Source organism: Colletotrichum orchidophilum, assembly GCF_001831195.1.
Source record: "Colletotrichum orchidophilum strain IMI 309357 chromosome Unknown Scaffold_22.1, whole genome shotgun sequence".
In the NCBI taxonomy this organism is placed as follows: Eukaryota; Fungi; Ascomycota; class Sordariomycetes; order Glomerellales; family Glomerellaceae; genus Colletotrichum; species Colletotrichum orchidophilum.
The window spans coordinates 190,265-207,046 of NW_019172978.1; the positions used below are offsets into that span (position 1 = coordinate 190,265).

General features: G+C 55.0%; 5 protein-coding genes across 5 annotated transcripts; 4 read left to right on the forward strand and 1 right to left on the reverse strand.

The window, feature by feature from the left end:
- Positions 1–885: 885 nt before the first annotated feature.
- On the forward strand, positions 886–1,116 carry CORC01_03625 (uncharacterized protein; the record flags this gene model as incomplete). Its single annotated transcript, XM_022615274.1, has 1 exon — positions 886–1,116. One exon carries the CDS (start codon positions 886–888, stop codon positions 1,114–1,116), a length of 231 nt encoding a protein of 76 aa, XP_022478200.1.
- A 1,236-nt stretch (positions 1,117–2,352) lies between these two features.
- CORC01_03626 (uncharacterized protein) lies at positions 2,353–2,463 on the forward strand (the record flags this gene model as incomplete). Its single annotated transcript, XM_022615275.1, has 1 exon — positions 2,353–2,463. The coding sequence occupies one exon, from the start codon at positions 2,353–2,355 to the stop codon at positions 2,461–2,463; it is 111 nt and encodes a 36-aa protein (XP_022478201.1).
- A 5,381-nt stretch (positions 2,464–7,844) lies between these two features.
- On the forward strand, positions 7,845–10,853 carry CORC01_03627 (RNB domain-containing protein; the record flags this gene model as incomplete). The annotated part of the gene is made up of 2 exons (XM_022615276.1): positions 7,845–8,040; positions 8,098–10,853. The coding sequence occupies 2 exons, from the start codon at positions 7,845–7,847 to the stop codon at positions 10,851–10,853; spliced, it is 2,952 nt and encodes a 983-aa protein (XP_022478202.1).
- Positions 10,854–13,005: 2,152 nt separating this feature from the next.
- CORC01_03628 (uncharacterized protein) lies at positions 13,006–14,702 on the reverse strand (the record flags this gene model as incomplete). Its single annotated transcript, XM_022615277.1, has 2 exons — positions 13,006–14,603; positions 14,675–14,702. The coding sequence occupies 2 exons, from the start codon at positions 14,700–14,702 to the stop codon at positions 13,006–13,008; spliced, it is 1,626 nt and encodes a 541-aa protein (XP_022478203.1).
- Positions 14,703–15,403: 701 nt separating this feature from the next.
- On the forward strand, positions 15,404–16,406 carry CORC01_03629 (haloacid dehalogenase-like hydrolase; the record flags this gene model as incomplete). The annotated part of the gene is made up of 3 exons (XM_022615278.1): positions 15,404–15,510; positions 15,656–15,765; positions 15,913–16,406. 3 exons carry the CDS (start codon positions 15,404–15,406, stop codon positions 16,404–16,406), a joined length of 711 nt encoding a protein of 236 aa, XP_022478204.1.
- Positions 16,407–16,782: the final 376 nt, after the last annotated feature.

A 16,782-nucleotide genomic window follows, 5' to 3' on the forward strand; every position in this document is an offset into this window, starting at 1 on the left:
GGTTTCCAACATCACCAGGCTATTCTCGAAGTAGCGACAATGTGCGGAGGGAACCATGCGATCAATTGTTCTTGACGTGAAACCTTGCCTGGGCGGATACAGCGCACGATGCACAGGTGTCTATGATGCCTTGTCGACTTACCGTCCAGTCCGAGAGAAGGTCTTCGTCTTGTTGGCTCGAACGTTGTGTAACACCAGAAGCAACCGAAACCAGAAGCGGCCATCATTATCATTCCTCCATGCTGTGGATTGGCAATCGACTCAGGCGGGCAGTTTACACCATTCAGCTGCATCTCAATATCCGGTACACGCCAGCCGAGTGAGGTCGGGTACGGATACAAAATACTACGTACGAAGCGGTTGAAGAGTGGAGGCGGGAAATTTCCCGACACTGACTCGCTCAATGGGCAAGTCCTGTCGCCGCCCTCGCTTCTCGCACAGACACCGTTCTTGTCGCCATGAGTCCGTCAGCCAATCGCTCTAGCCTGCGTGCCATTCTGACTTGCCATCGACTGGGACCCCAGCAATGGCGCACACGCTATCGACGTCGACCCCTGCCGACAATACGGTTGAAGGCGGGCGAAACGGATGGGATCAGGGAAGGACTCCGCCAAGATGCTCCTCCTAGCCGAACGTCGTGCCTTTCGCGGGGCGTCTGACTTCTGCAAAACGACGGCCTTGTCTACGCTCAATCTTACACGAGGAAAGGTGACATGTGGCCCAGGTCTCGACTCGTGTCTCTTGTCTCTTGATCGCCACGGACGAAATGCTAATTTAGACTCAAACCTCACTCTGCACGTTGATACCTTACGAGCACCGTACACTAGACGGGGCAACACAAATCAGTCAAAGAAGAATCCGAGGCCTGATAGAAAATGAAATGCGATGCAGCAGCAGCCATTTGAACGCGCGAATCAGCACCCGATGGCGATGCCACGACACGAAGGCCTCGTCAAGGCAGACATTGGACTTGGGAGGGCCCTCGACGTCGTCGTCGTCGCACATGGCTCTGACACAGATGAGGTCAGCTTGCAGCCCTTGTCTCCTTCCATTATCCGCGGCTTCCTCTCGTCTGCTGCATGCCAGCCGCTGCTAGGAGTCATCTCGATAACATGAGCAAAAATGGCCCCGTTTATCACATCACGCGCCATGTTTAGGGGGGCGGCCAGTGTCGCCTAAGCGGGCTAGACAAGAGACATTTCGTCATCATATCGACATTGGGGAAGCGATGCGGACGAAACGACTGCCACAAATGCTCTTCAACCAGAGGCATATTGTCGAGTTTGGCAAGGGTTTTCAATCAACATAAACAGTACGGCTTTGTGTCACATGGACAGTCACAGTCTTCAACAATCCGCCGCCAGAGGGAGAGGTGAGATGTTGCCGTCGGCGATTAGCTGACCGAAAAGGTTAGGTAGGACAAGGGCGATGCAAGACACTGCAGCCAAGCCAAGCAAGCAGGCTGTGTTGATTTGCCAGATAATGACCGGGGGTCTCGTTCGCGCAGGAGATGTGGTTTTGGACATTTCCCCATCTTCCGGAGCTCCCTCTTCCAAATTATTCGGCTCTACCTGTCAATATGTCTCGTATAGAGCCGGCAGGTTTCAGCTCACAGGCGACGACTATGCAGAACACAAAGTAGCCAGCACAAGCCCTATAGCAGCGTAGATGTACATGGTGTCACGGATCTAGCTATGGGAAGTCACATATGTACATACGATTGCCGACGGTCCGAATCGTCCTGGCCATTGCGGAGGAGTTGCGCGGATCCGAGACCTTGGAGAGGGTATGCTTGGGCAGCCGTTGTATAAGAAGAATGGACGGCAGAGAGAAGAAGATTTTGCATTGGCTGCAAAAGCCTCTCGACTTGCATCGTTCCTCATCAGGCGACAGCGGAGCATGCGACTGGCAGCTCAAAGATGCTTCGAAGTGACGCATGGGTCTCCATGGCTGAGGGGCATCACGGACGTTTTCCCGTCGACAATAGTCGACAATCATTGGCCCATGGTCTATGGCCCTAGCCTGGTCCATATATGAGTATGCGCCACAGCTGAAACTCGGTGACAACTGGGAACCCGTCATCGTAAAGGCGGCGATGGAAATGGATTTTGCAGCCGAGAAGAGAAGAGAGCGGTCAAGGAAAGCAACGGCGGCGTTGCTATCAAGACCGCAAAATGGCACTTGCACGGAGACGGTGCTTCATTAGCTTCGTCTCGGCTTCTGCCCAACGACAACCTTCAAAAGCACGACGCAAAAAAAAGCGTTTTCATTAGTCGTGGAGAAGCTTCAACTTACTCGTGTCTCTGCAGTGACCTTGGTCGAGATCAAGAAACAAGAATTGTTGACGAGTGGATGCGTTTCAGCCGAGGTGGCTCAGGGCTGGGATGTGTGCATATTGGCATCGAGAACGAGGAAGGATTCCACCGAGACGACTGCCACAGGACGGAGATGCCTCGGACATAATGGACCGAAAGACCTGTTAACCGCAGAAGTCCCGCGTGGCTTGGGTCAGATTTCCCCGCTTGTTTCGCAAGTGGTCATGATGGCCAGGCTCTTGCTTGTCGTTGCCTCGCGTCGGGGTGTCGCGCCTCTACACTAAAACGCGTCCCTCTCGGCGCGGCTCAGACTGGGGCTCGATCAGATAAGGAGCGAGGGGGTATCTTTGCAGAAGCTACTATGAACCAGATGACTCGACACCTGGGCAGCGTGCCGGCAACACACCCAAAACCTGGGCAAATCAACAGTTCAAGTCTAACGAATTCAGACAGGCTTGTTCGGAGGGAGGGGACAGAGGTGAGCTTAGCTCTTAAGCTCTACTGTAGTGCAGTATGGGCCTCCGGCAAGGAGTGAGCACTAGGCAGGCATAAGGCAAGGTGTGGGCGGCAGCGATTGCGAAGATGGAGGGGAAAGACGTCGATGAAAGAATTGCCTAGAAGCGCCTTCGCTGGTGGCTTCCCCCGAATCCCCGTATGCGATTGGGTCAACAAGTCACGTTTATGACTGGCGCACAAGCCATGCTAGGAATCATGGGTTCAATGGAGCCCCACCATCAGGATGGGCACCTGCTTCCTTTCGGATAGCATGAGCAAGGCATGGCCTTGTGGTTGACCAGGGGTTGGAGGTGGTGGTTGTGGTGGTGGGGAAGACTGGCATGGCGGTGCACACCAGAGGCGCGAGAGGTACTGCTCCCTTTCCGTACTTTTGGGATGATTTGAGGCAAGCTGGGAAGCAGCACTGCAGTGCAGCTGCAACAGAGGAAGACAATGTCGAGACAACGGATGAAGAGGAGAGGGTTGTGAACACGGGTGGGCGAGTTTCCACACCTCCAACCATTTTATTCTCCCCGAACGAGCCGTACCAGTCCAAATGCACGGCAGCAACCGAGAGGTTGTTATCGCTGCCCACACGCTGTCCAGAGCAAGCTGCCGGTAGTGAAAATGGATGGTGGTGCAGAGGAGCTGGTACTGCTGCTGCTGCATCGGCATCGGCATCGACATCGGCAGCTTGTCCTGTTCCAACGATATTCGAGGACGCACCGCCTAGATGAATTGATCAGGCTTAGGACGTTGCTATGGGTGGTAGGTGAAGGTGGCCAGACGTCCTGTTGCTGTCCTCGACGCTCCTGTCTCTCTCTCTGTCTCTCTCAAGGCGACCAACGTCTCTGGCCCTTGCGTCTGGGCTTCACCCCGGGAACGGTTGGCCATGTTGCTCCAATGTACTCGGGATGGTGGTGTCGAGTCCATGCCCGCTGCTAGCTGTGATGGGTGGCTGTCAAACCGTGAATGCCGGCGCAGCGGCACCCAATGGAAGGGGGATGGTTGAAGCGAGAGAGGCCCGCGAGTGGTGTACAATGTATGGTAGGGGCTTTCGTCGACGTTGAGGCTTGAGGGTGGACGCCAACCGGCGCCGATCGCTTCAAGCTATGTCCTTGCATCCATGCTGCTGCTCACATTTGTCTTCTTGGGCTTCCGCTTTATCTACGTTCAGCATCACGACGTGGCGGCTACTATGGAGAGACTTGAATGACATTGGAAGTGAGTCGCGATCCTATAGCCTGATAAGGATGTCGGGCGTCCTTGATCAGGTCAGTGTGAGTTGGGTCTTGTCATGGCGGGTTGAAGGAGGACTGGGACTGGGACGGGGACTGGGGCAGTGAAGGGTAAGGTATCCGTAGACTGGATGGACGGGGGCGGGAACAACTTACAAGGACTGGGAGGTGGACTTGGCCCGCTGTGTTTCCTTTTTGCAGTGCGGGAGCTACCTTTGGACCCTTGCTACCCGCTCGTGCAGCAAACGCTCATCCATTCCCCATTCCTCCCCTCCCAGTACGCTCCCCACCTCCCCCCTTCCCTTCCGACTGCAGAAGGACATCTCACCCATCTCGTTTCCTTTCTGGAACCGCATTCAAGGGCGCAGCCAATTCCGATCTCAGTCGCCTCTCGTTCGCAGCAACAGCAGCAGCAACAGTTACAGCCACAACCACCACCACCACCACCAGCTAATGTACAGCTGCGCGTGTCTAGCCGCTGTGGAGACGCGACCACCACCATCACCACCATCAACACCACATCGACCGTTACACCCCCAGTCCACACACACATGTAAGCCATACTATGGTTCCGCCCTCCTCTATCTAGCTACCTACCCCCGTTTGTGGGCGTAGATTTACATACTTCCTATACATTCGCTATACTCTGCACCCTACCCTTTCCCGATTCAGTGGTGGAGGGACGGGACGCGAGCCTTTGCCGTTTGTTTGTTTGATGCTTCCTTTTCTTTCTCTCGTCTAACTCGTCTTTGATTTACGTTCCAGCAGGCTTGGAGAAGGGGGAACACGAAAGCGATGTCAACCCCTCTTCAAAACGTTCAACATACAACGTCATCCGTTTACGGCTATATGTCTCTCCCTCAAGGCAGGTTGACACAACCATCAGACGCTGGAAGACCCCCCTGATGTTTCCTTTTTCATACGTTGTCTGGTCTTACAGGCGGCCATGCGTAACGTAACCTAACCCTCACTGGCTGCCGTCCGTGGTTTGTTAGATCGCGGGGCCCTCCAACCGGGTTTCGACGCCGACCGGTGTGTCACTCTGCCAGCCAGTGGCCGGCTTCCTGGGACGACCTCGGCGGAGTGCCATGTCTTACTTGCACAGCAACCGTTCCAGTCGGAAGGGGAATCGGGGACATGTCGAACAGCGGTATCATCGGCACACGAACATCATGTCCTCTCGGTTGCGATGGCCAGTGTAACTGACGACATACCGGTCGACGGAATACCACCAGGAGCGACAGCGATGGACCTCGTTGAACATCGTGTCCAGACACCCGAGAACCGCCATTGGCGGCCGTATACCTTGCCTTGTCTTGACTTCCCGTGGCGCAATGGGTAAATTTTCTTTCAACAATTCCCGAAGGAGGCGATTAACCCATTTGTAAAACAGGTTTGGCCCAGCCCGTGACGCCCCCTTTTTTTTTTTTTTTAAGCTCCCGCCTCCGCACAGATGTGTGTGTCGTGGGCTTATGCCCCATTCCTATTATGTCTCGCCTCTCTGCTTTTCTACAACCGACTCTTGCTCATAGCTTATTCAGACGACGGGTTGAGCGTGAGAGGTTGTTTGCTCATTCTTTCATGCGCTTGACTCGCACGCTGCGAATGCGACGGGGCGTGCCCCCGACTCTCGAGCCTCTCCCTCCCGTCAACCTCGATTCGGACTCATATCCAGAACAGCTTCTGGAGCACTGCAAAAAAAAAAAAAAAAAAAATTATCCGCTTGGGCCAAGGTTTTGCAGGGTCCCACAAAGCCCACGTTTTCCAACTCTTGCTTTCTGCGATGCACTGCAACGCAGGAAGAAGCCCCGAGTACCCCCAATTCCGGCCTCCCGGCCGAAACGAGGTTTTCTAGGTCATGGCTGGAAAACTCTCTTGGCTGAGCCGCTGCAGACTCGATCAAGCCAGATTGGGTTTCTCAGTTTATTTGGCTCCGACATAGTGTTTGTTTTGGACGATAGACAGAACGAGCGGCCAGCTCTATGCAGCCGACGTCTCATCTCTAGCCCTGCTGGTCAGGAAAACCGTTTTCTCTATCACATATCCCGGTGCGTTCCCGCGCCTGGCCAAGAGTTCTCGGACACCTGCAGGAGCCAGCCTGGTCCATGGCATACTGCCCACCTCCCCCTTCTCCCCCGTAAGATCGAAGGGAAGGGGGTGACGGTTTCCAGCAGGATGCAACGCTGACATGAGGGCCGTTCCCGCCGTGGCCTCGCGAGCGATGTGTGCGTGCGTGAAATGTGCGTGCGCCCCCCCCCTCCCCCGTGGCCGCCTGGGCCACGGAACCGGTGCGGCCGATCCAAGCAGGGCAACCTGACCTGACATGGCGTGGCAAAAGCGGCTAGCAGGCCGGTCAGAGTCCCTGATTCCCCTATTCTGTCTTTTCTTTTTTTCTCGCGGTTCCTCTCCGTAGATCATATCATGGAGGAAGTAGGCCATTGACGATTGATAACCAAACGCGGAATATCAGTAAGCAAAAGCTTTCGAATTTCGGTTTTGGCGCCGCTCTGATCCCTCGTATATTGATTTTTGTCACGGATCATCTTGCTGTCGACAACATACGCACACACCCCTACCCACGAGTTGGATCCTTTTTTCGAGGGTCTTGTGGGAGAGAAGGGGGAAACGTCAAGTTTGAGGCGGGACACATACCGCAGACACTTCTCACACACAAACAGAAAAGACCAAGCACTGGAAGGGCGGGAGCGAAAGGTGTGTGTGTGTGTGTGTGTGTGAATGTGTATGTCTGCGAAACAGGCTGGCTTGTTTCCCGATTGATGGGACGAAGTAGTCCCATTCATCTCTTCCCTCGTTTTTCTTTTCGATACTGTGGCTTTTGATTCTCCCGTCTGTTTTACTCACACGAAAAGGGTCAAAGGTTACACAAGCTTTATTTTTAAATTTCCCTCCTTTCCCGCTGTGCGCTGTGCGAGCAAGAGAGCGAAACCGGGGCGCGCAAGAGACAGGTATTCGGGAACGACGCCGTGCGACCATGCTCGTCGGGGAAGACAAACGACATGGCCGACGACAACAGACGATCAGAGCCATACGGGGTTCCGGCACCTTGGGCCAGCGGGCTTTTAAAATCCAGGTAGTGGGCAGCTGGATCTTGACTTGACGCTTTATTGAGTGTAGCGGAGCTTAAGTTCAAGATACCCGAATAATGGGGATGGCTGATCTGCTTCAATTCACCAGCCTGTCAGCAGGAGAACGGCTGGATCGTGGTGCCAAGCTGTAGGACTAATGAAAAATGGATGAGACCCCGATGAATAAATTGACTCTACGCGGGCCAGCCCCACCCGAGTCCCGGTCGTCCAGCACAGCATTCACTTCCCGATGAGGCTGTTGGCGTGGGCGAGACAGCCCTTCTTAGAGAAAACACGGTTTAGCAAACCTATCGCGTCCTGCTGCTGTCGCAGGGGCGGACCACGATATTGGTCTTGGGGCGCACGGCATCATGCGTCGTTCGGAACTGAAAGTCCGTGGTAAGTACGTAGGTATTCGTGCACAGAATTGGGTGATGACTCTGATAGACGGGTGTGTTATCGATTAGAGGTAAGCAGCTGGGATAAGGTACCTAGGTACCTTCGATAAGTCAGTAACCACCAAGCGCCACGGGCTTCCTGATTCGTTTGTCAGCCGCCCCACGGTGACCGCGCCTCACCTCACTTCAATTTTCCATCATCCACGAGGCCCAGTGTGAAGGGGCCGCGAAAGAATCAAGTCAAAAGGATTTCAAAGCCCTCATCGTCAACTCATTTTCGACACCAGGGCGACTGGAAATCGACAAGATAAAATGGCGAGCCTTAAGCGTTCGTTCGAGGCCGACCCCTTTGCTGCCAACATCTCGAGCAAAGTCTACGTCCGTTCGACGAGGAAGGGCAAGGTTCAGAAAATTGTGAGGGAGGTCTACCTGCGTCAAGATATTCCCTGTTCCTCAAAGCTATGCCGGAGCTGTCTACAGACGGCCCCCAGAGATGCAGCCAACAATAGTGAGTGTCTTTATTTCCACTACCAGGTGAATAGTGATGGCTAACGAAAATACACAGTCCAACCGTTTGTCCTCTCTGACAAGCCGGCGGGGACCAAGGCGTTCCCCCAGGGGCACTATATCGTCCCCGACACCAATGCGCTGTTGAACGCCATGGACCTCTTTGAGCAGAGCTCGGCTTTTTATGACGTCGTCATCCTGCAGACAGTGCTCGAAGAGCTGCGCAACCGCTCGCTGCCCCTGTACAACCGCCTCGTCGGGCTCACAAAGAGCGAGGACAAGCGCTTCTATGTCTTCTTCAACGACTTCCGCCTCGAGACGTACGTCAACCGCGAGTCCAACGAGACAGTCAACGACCGCAACGACCGCGCCGTGCGCAAGGCGGTGAAGTGGTACGCCGAGCACCTGGCGCAGACAAAGGCCAAGACGGTGCCCGCAATCGTGATGCTCAGTGATGACCAAGACTGTCTGAGGAAGGCCAAGGCCGAAGGTGTCACGGCCATGTCCCTTTCCGAGTATATTGGCGGCCTCGAGGATGGCGAGAGGCTGCTAGACATGGTTGCCGAATCGCGGAATTCGAGCTTTTCCAAGAAGCACGCCGGTCCCATTTACCCGGAATACTTCACCATGTCTAAGTTGATGACGGGGGTCAAGGCCGGTCTCCTTCACCAGGGCATTTTCAATGTCTCGCCGTACAACTACCTGGAGGGCTCCATCCACGTGCCCGCGTTTCCCAAGCCTCTTATCGTCCTCGGCAGAGAGAACATCAACCGAGCCGTCAGCGGCGACGTTGTCGTCGTCGAGGTTCTTCCAAAGGACCAGTGGAAGGAGCCGTCAACCAAGATTATCGAGGAAGAAGCGGTCACACGTGACGAAAACGCCGACGGTGAGGAAGCGCAAGACTTTGTGTCGGAGAAGGAGCGCAAGGCGCTGCAAGAAGAGGTGAAGAAAACACACAAGAATAGCACCGAGGGCCGGCCGCAACCGACGGCAAAGGTTGTCGGCGTCATCAAGCGCAACTGGCGACAGTATGTCGGGCACATTGATCCTTCATCTGCAAGCAAGAGCGGCGGCCAGGGTCGTAAGTCGGACAATGTTTTCCTTATCCCCATGGATAAGCGCATCCCCAAGATCAAGCTGCGCTCACGACAGGTTTCCGAGCTCCTCGGCAAGCGCTTGTTGGTCACCATTGATGCTTGGGACCGCGATTCCCGGCACCCCGTGGGCCACTTTGTGCGCTCGCTTGGTGAGCTTGAGACCAAGGCCGCGGAGACGGAAGCTTTGCTGCTGGAGTACGATGTACAATACCGTCCTTTCCCCAAGACGGTACTCGACTGTCTGCCAAAGGAAGGCCACGACTGGAGAGTACCGCAGAACCTGGAAGACCCTGGCTGGAGGGATAGAGAGGATCTTCGGAAGCTCCTTATCTGCAGTATCGATCCCATCGGTTGCCAGGATATTGATGATGCTCTCCACGCCAGGCCCCTTCCCAACGGAAACTTTGAAGTTGGCGTCCACATTGCCGACGTCTCCCATTTTGTCAAACCCGCCAACGCCATGGATACGGAGGCTAACTTGCGAGGCACCACCGTGTACCTGGTTGATAAGAGAATCGACATGTTGCCGATGCTTCTCGGTACCGACCTCTGCTCGCTCAAGCCCTATGTCGAGCGTTACGCCTTCTCCTGTATCTGGGAGATGAACGCGAATGCAGACGTTGTCGGCGCCCGCTTCACAAAGTCGGTCATCCAGTCGAAGGAGGCATTCAGCTACGAGGCGGCCCAGCTCCGCGTCGATGACGCCTCGCAACAGGATGACCTCACCAACAGCATCAGAACGCTCATGATGCTGTCCAAGAAGTTGAAGCAGAAGCGCATGGACGCCGGCGCCCTCAGCCTGTCCTCTCCTGAAGTCAAGGTGCAGATGGAGTCGGAGACTTCGGATCCCATCGACGTCAAGACGAAGCAGCACCTCGACACCATGTCCCTGGTTGAAGAGTTCATGCTGCTCGCCAATGTCAGCGTCGCGGCCAAGATCTACGAGGCCTTCCCACAAACCGCCATCCTGCGTCGCCACGGCGCGCCTCCCAAGACCAACTTTGACGAGCTCTCGAACCAGCTGCGCGTCAAGAAGGGTCTCGAGCTCCGCGTCGACTCGAGCAAGGCGCTGGCCGACTCTCTCGACAATTGTGTCGATCCCGTCGACCCCTTCTTCAACACCCTCGTCCGCATCATGGCCACGCGCTGCATGATGTCGGCCGAGTACTTCTGCTCGGGAACTCAGGCGTACCCAGAGTTCCGCCACTACGGCCTGGCGTCCGAGATCTACACGCACTTCACCTCGCCCATCCGCCGGTACGCCGACCTCGTCGCCCACCGCCAGCTCGCGGCGGCCATCGGCTACGAGGCCATCCACCCGGCGGTCCGCAGCCGCGGCCGCCTCGAGGCCGTATGCAAAAACATCAACGTGCGGCATCGCAACGCGCAGCTTGCGGGCCGCGCCAGCATCGCCTACTACGTCGGCCAGGCGCTCAAGGGCCGGGTCGCCGAGGAGGAGGCCTTTGTGATGAAGATTTTCAGCAACGGCTTCGTGGTCCTCGTGCCGCGGTTCGGTATCGAGGGGTTGATCAGGCTGAGGGACCTCGCGGATCCTGAGCCCGAGAGCGCGTTCGATGCTGAGAATTATGTACTCACGACGAGCGGGAGCAAGGAGCTCAGGGTGGAGCTGTTCCAAAAGGTCAAGGTCAAGATTACGGATGAGAAGGACGAGATGACGGGGAAGAGGGGTGTCAAGATGGAGCTTGTCAGTGTTTAGGGCCGTGGATGGGCTGGGGAACGGCAATGGAAAACGAATCTGGGTATTTCGGGATATCGATGCTAAAGATAGCAGATACTTAAGTTATCAAGAAGTTCTAAAAAGGAACCCGTTTATGTATATCCACTCTCGTTTGCAATGTGCAGCGTGAACAATGTGACTACGTCTCGTTGTCTGAACATTGTTCCATGTGACCAAGCGATTCATGCTCACATTTCTTAGTAGGCATCATTCGATATCACAGGTGTTCCGCATTCTGCCACGCCGTAGTGAGGTAGTCTCATGTCCTCTTTGCTCGTCTACAGTACGATATACTGCCTATCGAGCTGCACTTGACCAATCGTGTCTCCATGTTCATATCCAGCCTCGTCCTCAACTCTCAGAATTACACACCCGATCAAACAGAAACACATCTGACAATCCACCCTTCGCGGCTTGGACCACAGCCACCACAACGAACCTCAACTCTCTCCTCGAAGTCGATTTCGACCAGTCTCACAAAATCCGTTGTTGTGAACGTGGCCAAGATCGTCAACCTCCCCTTCCGCTGTACAAACATGGTCGGTGCCGCGAACGAAGCGTTCCTTTGCCGGCCGCGCCTGATCTGACTGAACGCACCGCCGCCGATCTCGAGACCACAGCTTGGAATCTTCAAGGTCAGGTCGGACAGGCAAGTATGACACCTGCCTCATGTCTTGGGGAATCTCGATCAGAAGATGGCTTCAGCATCGAGAGCTTTTCCTCCAGCTTCTGAATATCCAGATTGCGCTCTTTTTTCATCCAACTGCACGGAGTCGCGCCCAGGCGTGTTACATTCCATAATCAACCTCTGCGCTGATCTACTGTCGTCTGGGTGTGCTGGCATAGTCCGATCCGGGATATCGTCCATGTTTAGTCTCTTGGCCGGATTGTTGTCTGTTTTCTCCTCTTCTCTGGATTTTCGACCGTCGTCAAACCCTTAGTAAACAACATGATGTTCTGAGATTAAGGTGAGAGTGAAGTGCAGGATGTGAGCACTTCCAGGGCGCAATAAAATGGGAACGACTTCACCCGGGCACCAGCATCCAAGTACGCATCACGTGAGCACTCTGAGTGAATTGAACAGCAACAGAATACACACACAGGCTTTAGGTAATTGGATGATCTTATATGCAGCGCAGACGATTCAGATGTCATTGTCACTCATGGCAACTGACCAGCTCATGATGGTCCCAATAAATGTATCTGGCATGGCTTTGTAGACAATACCTATGGCTTGCCCTTTCTCAGCAACGAGGAACACGCCAAATACGTTGTCTACCATTTTTTCAGACCAAGTTTCACAACTGACTTAAGGGTGGTCGCCGGTATGGTCTTCCAAGAGCGGACAAGTCCCCCATCTGGTCTATACGTGCCTGACTTGACCATGTCAAGATGACTCGAGAGCGTCATTTGCAAGGGTTTGTTAACAAATTAGAAAAAAACAAAATTGGAACCAAAAGACTTGGTAGGCAATTGCTCGTGAGATGGAATGAAAGCGAGAATTCATGATACAACTTCGGCATTGCCCGTGCATTTTTATCTCCAGAGTATGTCGATTACCTGCCGTTTGGTATCACCACAATGAACTCATAAGATGGATGTACACGATCCCTGGGGTGGATGGTCAACGGATGCCGTCATAAAAAAATCAGTAGGATAGAACGGCATAGCCAAGGATAAGAGGTAGTCTAGGCTTTTGTATGATGAGGCGTCGAGATAACTCTGTTAAATCCATGGTGCTTCAGGACCTAGCAGCCAAGAATCCAGGCCTGATGGTCGACGAGTTTGTACGAAAGCGGCAGAATTTGACTTATTCCCGACCTACCGTCCACAGGATAGATCAAATCAAAGTCAAGGGTATTCCGTAAAGGTGTATATGCATGTAGGAACGAGGACAACCGGTTAAATCTTCACTCTTTCCTTTTTATTTTCCCCTTGGACCGCCCCCAAAAACGCCGTGTGAAATAAAAACGAGGAATCTAACAGCCAGCCAGGCTCTTCATGAGGAAGTAATAACAAAAAATGAACCACGGCCTCTTTCCACGTCTTCTTTTGATATCATGTACTCCTCCCACGGTATTTTCTCCCATTACTATACCAAACCACGCTCGCACCGGAACGAAACCGCCCCTTATTGCTCCATTGCTTCGTCTTCATCGCCAACAGCAGCGAGTCCACTGAAAAGATCACCGAGATCGAATTCCTTGGCCCACTCCGTGACAATGGTCTTCTGGTCCGCGGCAGCGACGTCATCAGCGACGGGGCCAGCAGGCACGGCACCGTGGGCATCGCTCTGGACGGCCAAGACAGGCGCCTCGACCCAGCCCTGGATGCGGCCGTCGCGCCAGTCCGTGACGACAGTCATGGCGGCGGCGTTGATGTTGGGGATTCCGCCGCGGCCGAGACGACCGCGCTTCCGCGCGACCTGCACCAGGAAGTCCGTCGTGATGTCGCCGTCGGCGCGGCTGGGCAGCAGCGTCGGCAGGTCGTAGGCGTCCGTCAGCTTCTGCAGCAGGTCGGGGGAGGCGGAGAGGCGGCGCAGGAGAAGGGTTACGGCGGGGATGGGGTCCTCGATGTTCTTGGGCGGGACGGCGTTGAGGAGGACGAGGTGGGCGTGGGCGTCGGTTGCGTTTTTGAGGGAAACGAGCCCGGAGGTGGAGGCGTTGGTGGCGGAGGGGAAGACGATACCGGGTGAGTCGAGGAGGGTGAGCTTGCTGTCGATCTTGACGGCGCGGATGCTCGTGGTGACGCCAGCCTCGGCGCCGGCGGGGCAGGCCTTTGAAGCGCCGCGGCCGCCGCTCAGACGGCCGAGGAGAGCGTTGATAACGGAGGACTTGCCGACGTTGGGATAGCCGATGACGCCGACGGAAACGGCGCGCTTGAGCTGCTTGCTGGCGGCGTACGACTTGAGGGCGCGGAAGAGGTCGGACGACGTCTTTTGGACCGTGAGCTCCTTGTGGTTGAAGGTGTGGGCGTTGGGCGCCGGGTTGGAGGCGCGCAGGGGCAGAGTCGGGAAGGAGCGGCGGAGGTGGACGAGCCAGTCCTTGAGGACCTTGGGGGGTACGAGATCGATCTTGTTAACGACGAGGATGAGGCGCTTGCCGCCACTGGCAGCGGCCATGACGCTGCGCTCGACGTCGCGGGAGCGGGTGGACTCTGGATCGCGGGCGTCGAGGACGTAGAGAATGACGTCGGCCTGCTCGACAACGTTCTTGAACACCTTGTCAAAGGCCTTGCGGGAGGTGGCGTTGCCAACGGGGATCTCGGCGGGTGCGTCAGAGTCGTCCGAGTCGTCGTCCGAGTCCATCTCGTCGTCGTCGCGCAGGTCCTTTTCGTAGGTCTCAGCAGCCGCCCTCGCGCTGGCCAAGAGGGCAGCCATAGGGTTCGACTCGTCGACGTCGTCTTCGTCCTCGACCATCATATCATCGTCGCCAACGTCGGCCATCTCGGCCTGGCTGGTCGTACCGGCGACGGTGGCGCCTGTTTTGGCAGCCTTTGCCATCTCGCGACGCTTTTGGGCCTCTTCCTGCTTTCGCAGCTTGTTCTCCTCAATCTCCTCGAGAATCTTCTCCTTGTAAGGGAACAGGTTCGGAATACCCGGGTCCTTCTTGAGCTTTGTGCGCCATTCCGGGTTCTGCTTGGCCTTCTTTCTGTCTTTTCTCTGCTTCGCCGCCGACTTTTTCTCGATCTTGTGGCGGAGGCGAACCGTCGTCCTCTTGGACTTTGGCTCTGCGGATGTGATGTCAGATAAAGGAGGAAAACGACAACATATTGAACAATTCAATGGAGCCTTCACATACTCTTGGGTTTGTTAATTGAGCCAGCCATTTCAAGATGTGACCAGGTGGTTTGGCAAGATTTGTTGTATGGGGAGGGGGGGAGCTTGGTGCTTTGCTACCTCGACCGCCGCAAAATTTCCTGAGCGCCTCGCTCGGTCTTTACAGTGCAACTTTCAAAAATTTAGTGGGAGGTCGGTTTCTGCCACATTATACCGCTCGCTATCAATTATCAGACCCACCACGATTTCCTCACCGCCCGACACTAACCTCAATGCAGGAGCCCCGCAAACGTGGGTAAGTTGACTGCCCCGCCACGGCGACAAAAAAAAAAAGTCGAGGGGGAAAATGGCGTGCTGGAACCGGTGGACCACAGACGCCCGGTACTGCCGCTGCCGCTGCGTCAGAGGGCCGCCTCCGGTGGACAGAAATGCCCGTCTCGGTGTTTTTGGCCGCTGGGAGGTGGAAAGCTTACCTGGCCGCAGCTCAAAGAGCGGGCTGTTATGGCGGATTACCAAGGTTGTCGTTGCCGACTGAGCGATCCTTTCAGAGTCATATCTCACTCACCTCAACTCGTAATCCCATCTCAAAGAGTCAGTCTTGAATACCACAAGTTTCCCATCGCTTTCCATTCAAGATTACATTGAAATCACCACTGAACAACATACCTTATCCAAAATTTAAAAATAAATCGGTACACACTCACAACTCATTTAAGAGGAATACCCGCCTACCTGCCTGTCAGACCTCACCATGTCGTACACGGCCCCTCCACAACGCATCACCTTCGATGGCTTCCTCTTCGACATGGATGGCACCATCATCGACTCAACAGAGGCCGTCGTGAAGCACTGGCATACGTAAGGACCAACTCCACCGGTTCATCAGCACCATCGTCATTATCTTCTTCTTCTCGCCCCTTGCATGAGGGGTGTCCCCCCTCTGCACTCATCTCATCTCATCTCATCATCCCACTAACACCGGTCCTCTCTCTCCCCCTTGCAGTGTCGGCAACGAAATAGGAGTCGCGCCCGAAGTCATCCTCGAGACTTCGCACGGCCGTCGTAGCATCGACATCTTGAAGATTCTGGCCCCTGAAAAAGCAAATTGGGAGTGTAAGTACATCAGATCTCTGTTCCTGTTTCCCTTGCTTCTCCTGCACACTCACCGGCGCGCCGTCTGTCGGTTTCCCCAACTTTTATAAACACCATAACGCAAGGGGGACTCAGGGGTTCACGAAAGCTAAAAAGGGTTTCTTGTAGACACGCGTGAGATGGAGGGCCGCCTTCCGAAACTCTACGGAGGGGACGCCGTCGAAATCCCTGGGGCAAGGGCACTCTTGGACGCTCTGATTGAGAAAAAGGCTCCCTGGGCCATCGTTACCTCAGGAACCGAACCCCTTGTTGGCGGGTGGCTCGACGCGCTGAAATTGCCGCAACCCGAGCACCTCGTCACCGCCGAGTCCGTCGAGAACGGGAAGCCGGACCCGACCTGCTACCTGATCGGCCGCAAGAAGCTTGGCCTGCAGGACGCGTCGAAGCAGGTCCTCGTCCTCGAGGACAGCCCGGCCGGCATCAGGGCCGGCAAGGAGGCCGGTTGCAAGGTACTGGGCCTCGTCACAAGCCACACCGTTGAGCAGGTCGAGAGCGCTGAGCCCGACTGGATCGTCCGAGACCTCGAATCAGTCAAGATGGTAGAGAGTCGAGACGGTGTCGTCACTCTGGAGTTCACCAACGCCCTCGTCTCGAAGCCTTAGTACGGCGTGAGGAATGGAGGCTCTGCTAATGAATCGATAGAACAAGAATAGACTTTGTCTGTATAGACTTTAGTATGACAACATCGTACGCTTTACCGTTCCCTTGGAGCAAATAAGGGAGTAAGGAGAGATGATGAGTGGGAACTACCGGCCTGTGCGCGAGAAAGGGGACTCTAACTAATCTTCCCCGCCGTCTCATCCAGGGAGCTTTGGACTCAGATGAGAAATGGTCTTGAACGGAGTACTTTTCCGAATCTGAAGATCACAACAACCGGTCGCGTAGGCCGTGATGTTTATTTTGGTTCGGACAGAAGTGCAATAACAAAAATATCATAATATACCTTAACTAGGGGTGTACCGAACCGAGTTGAGTGCC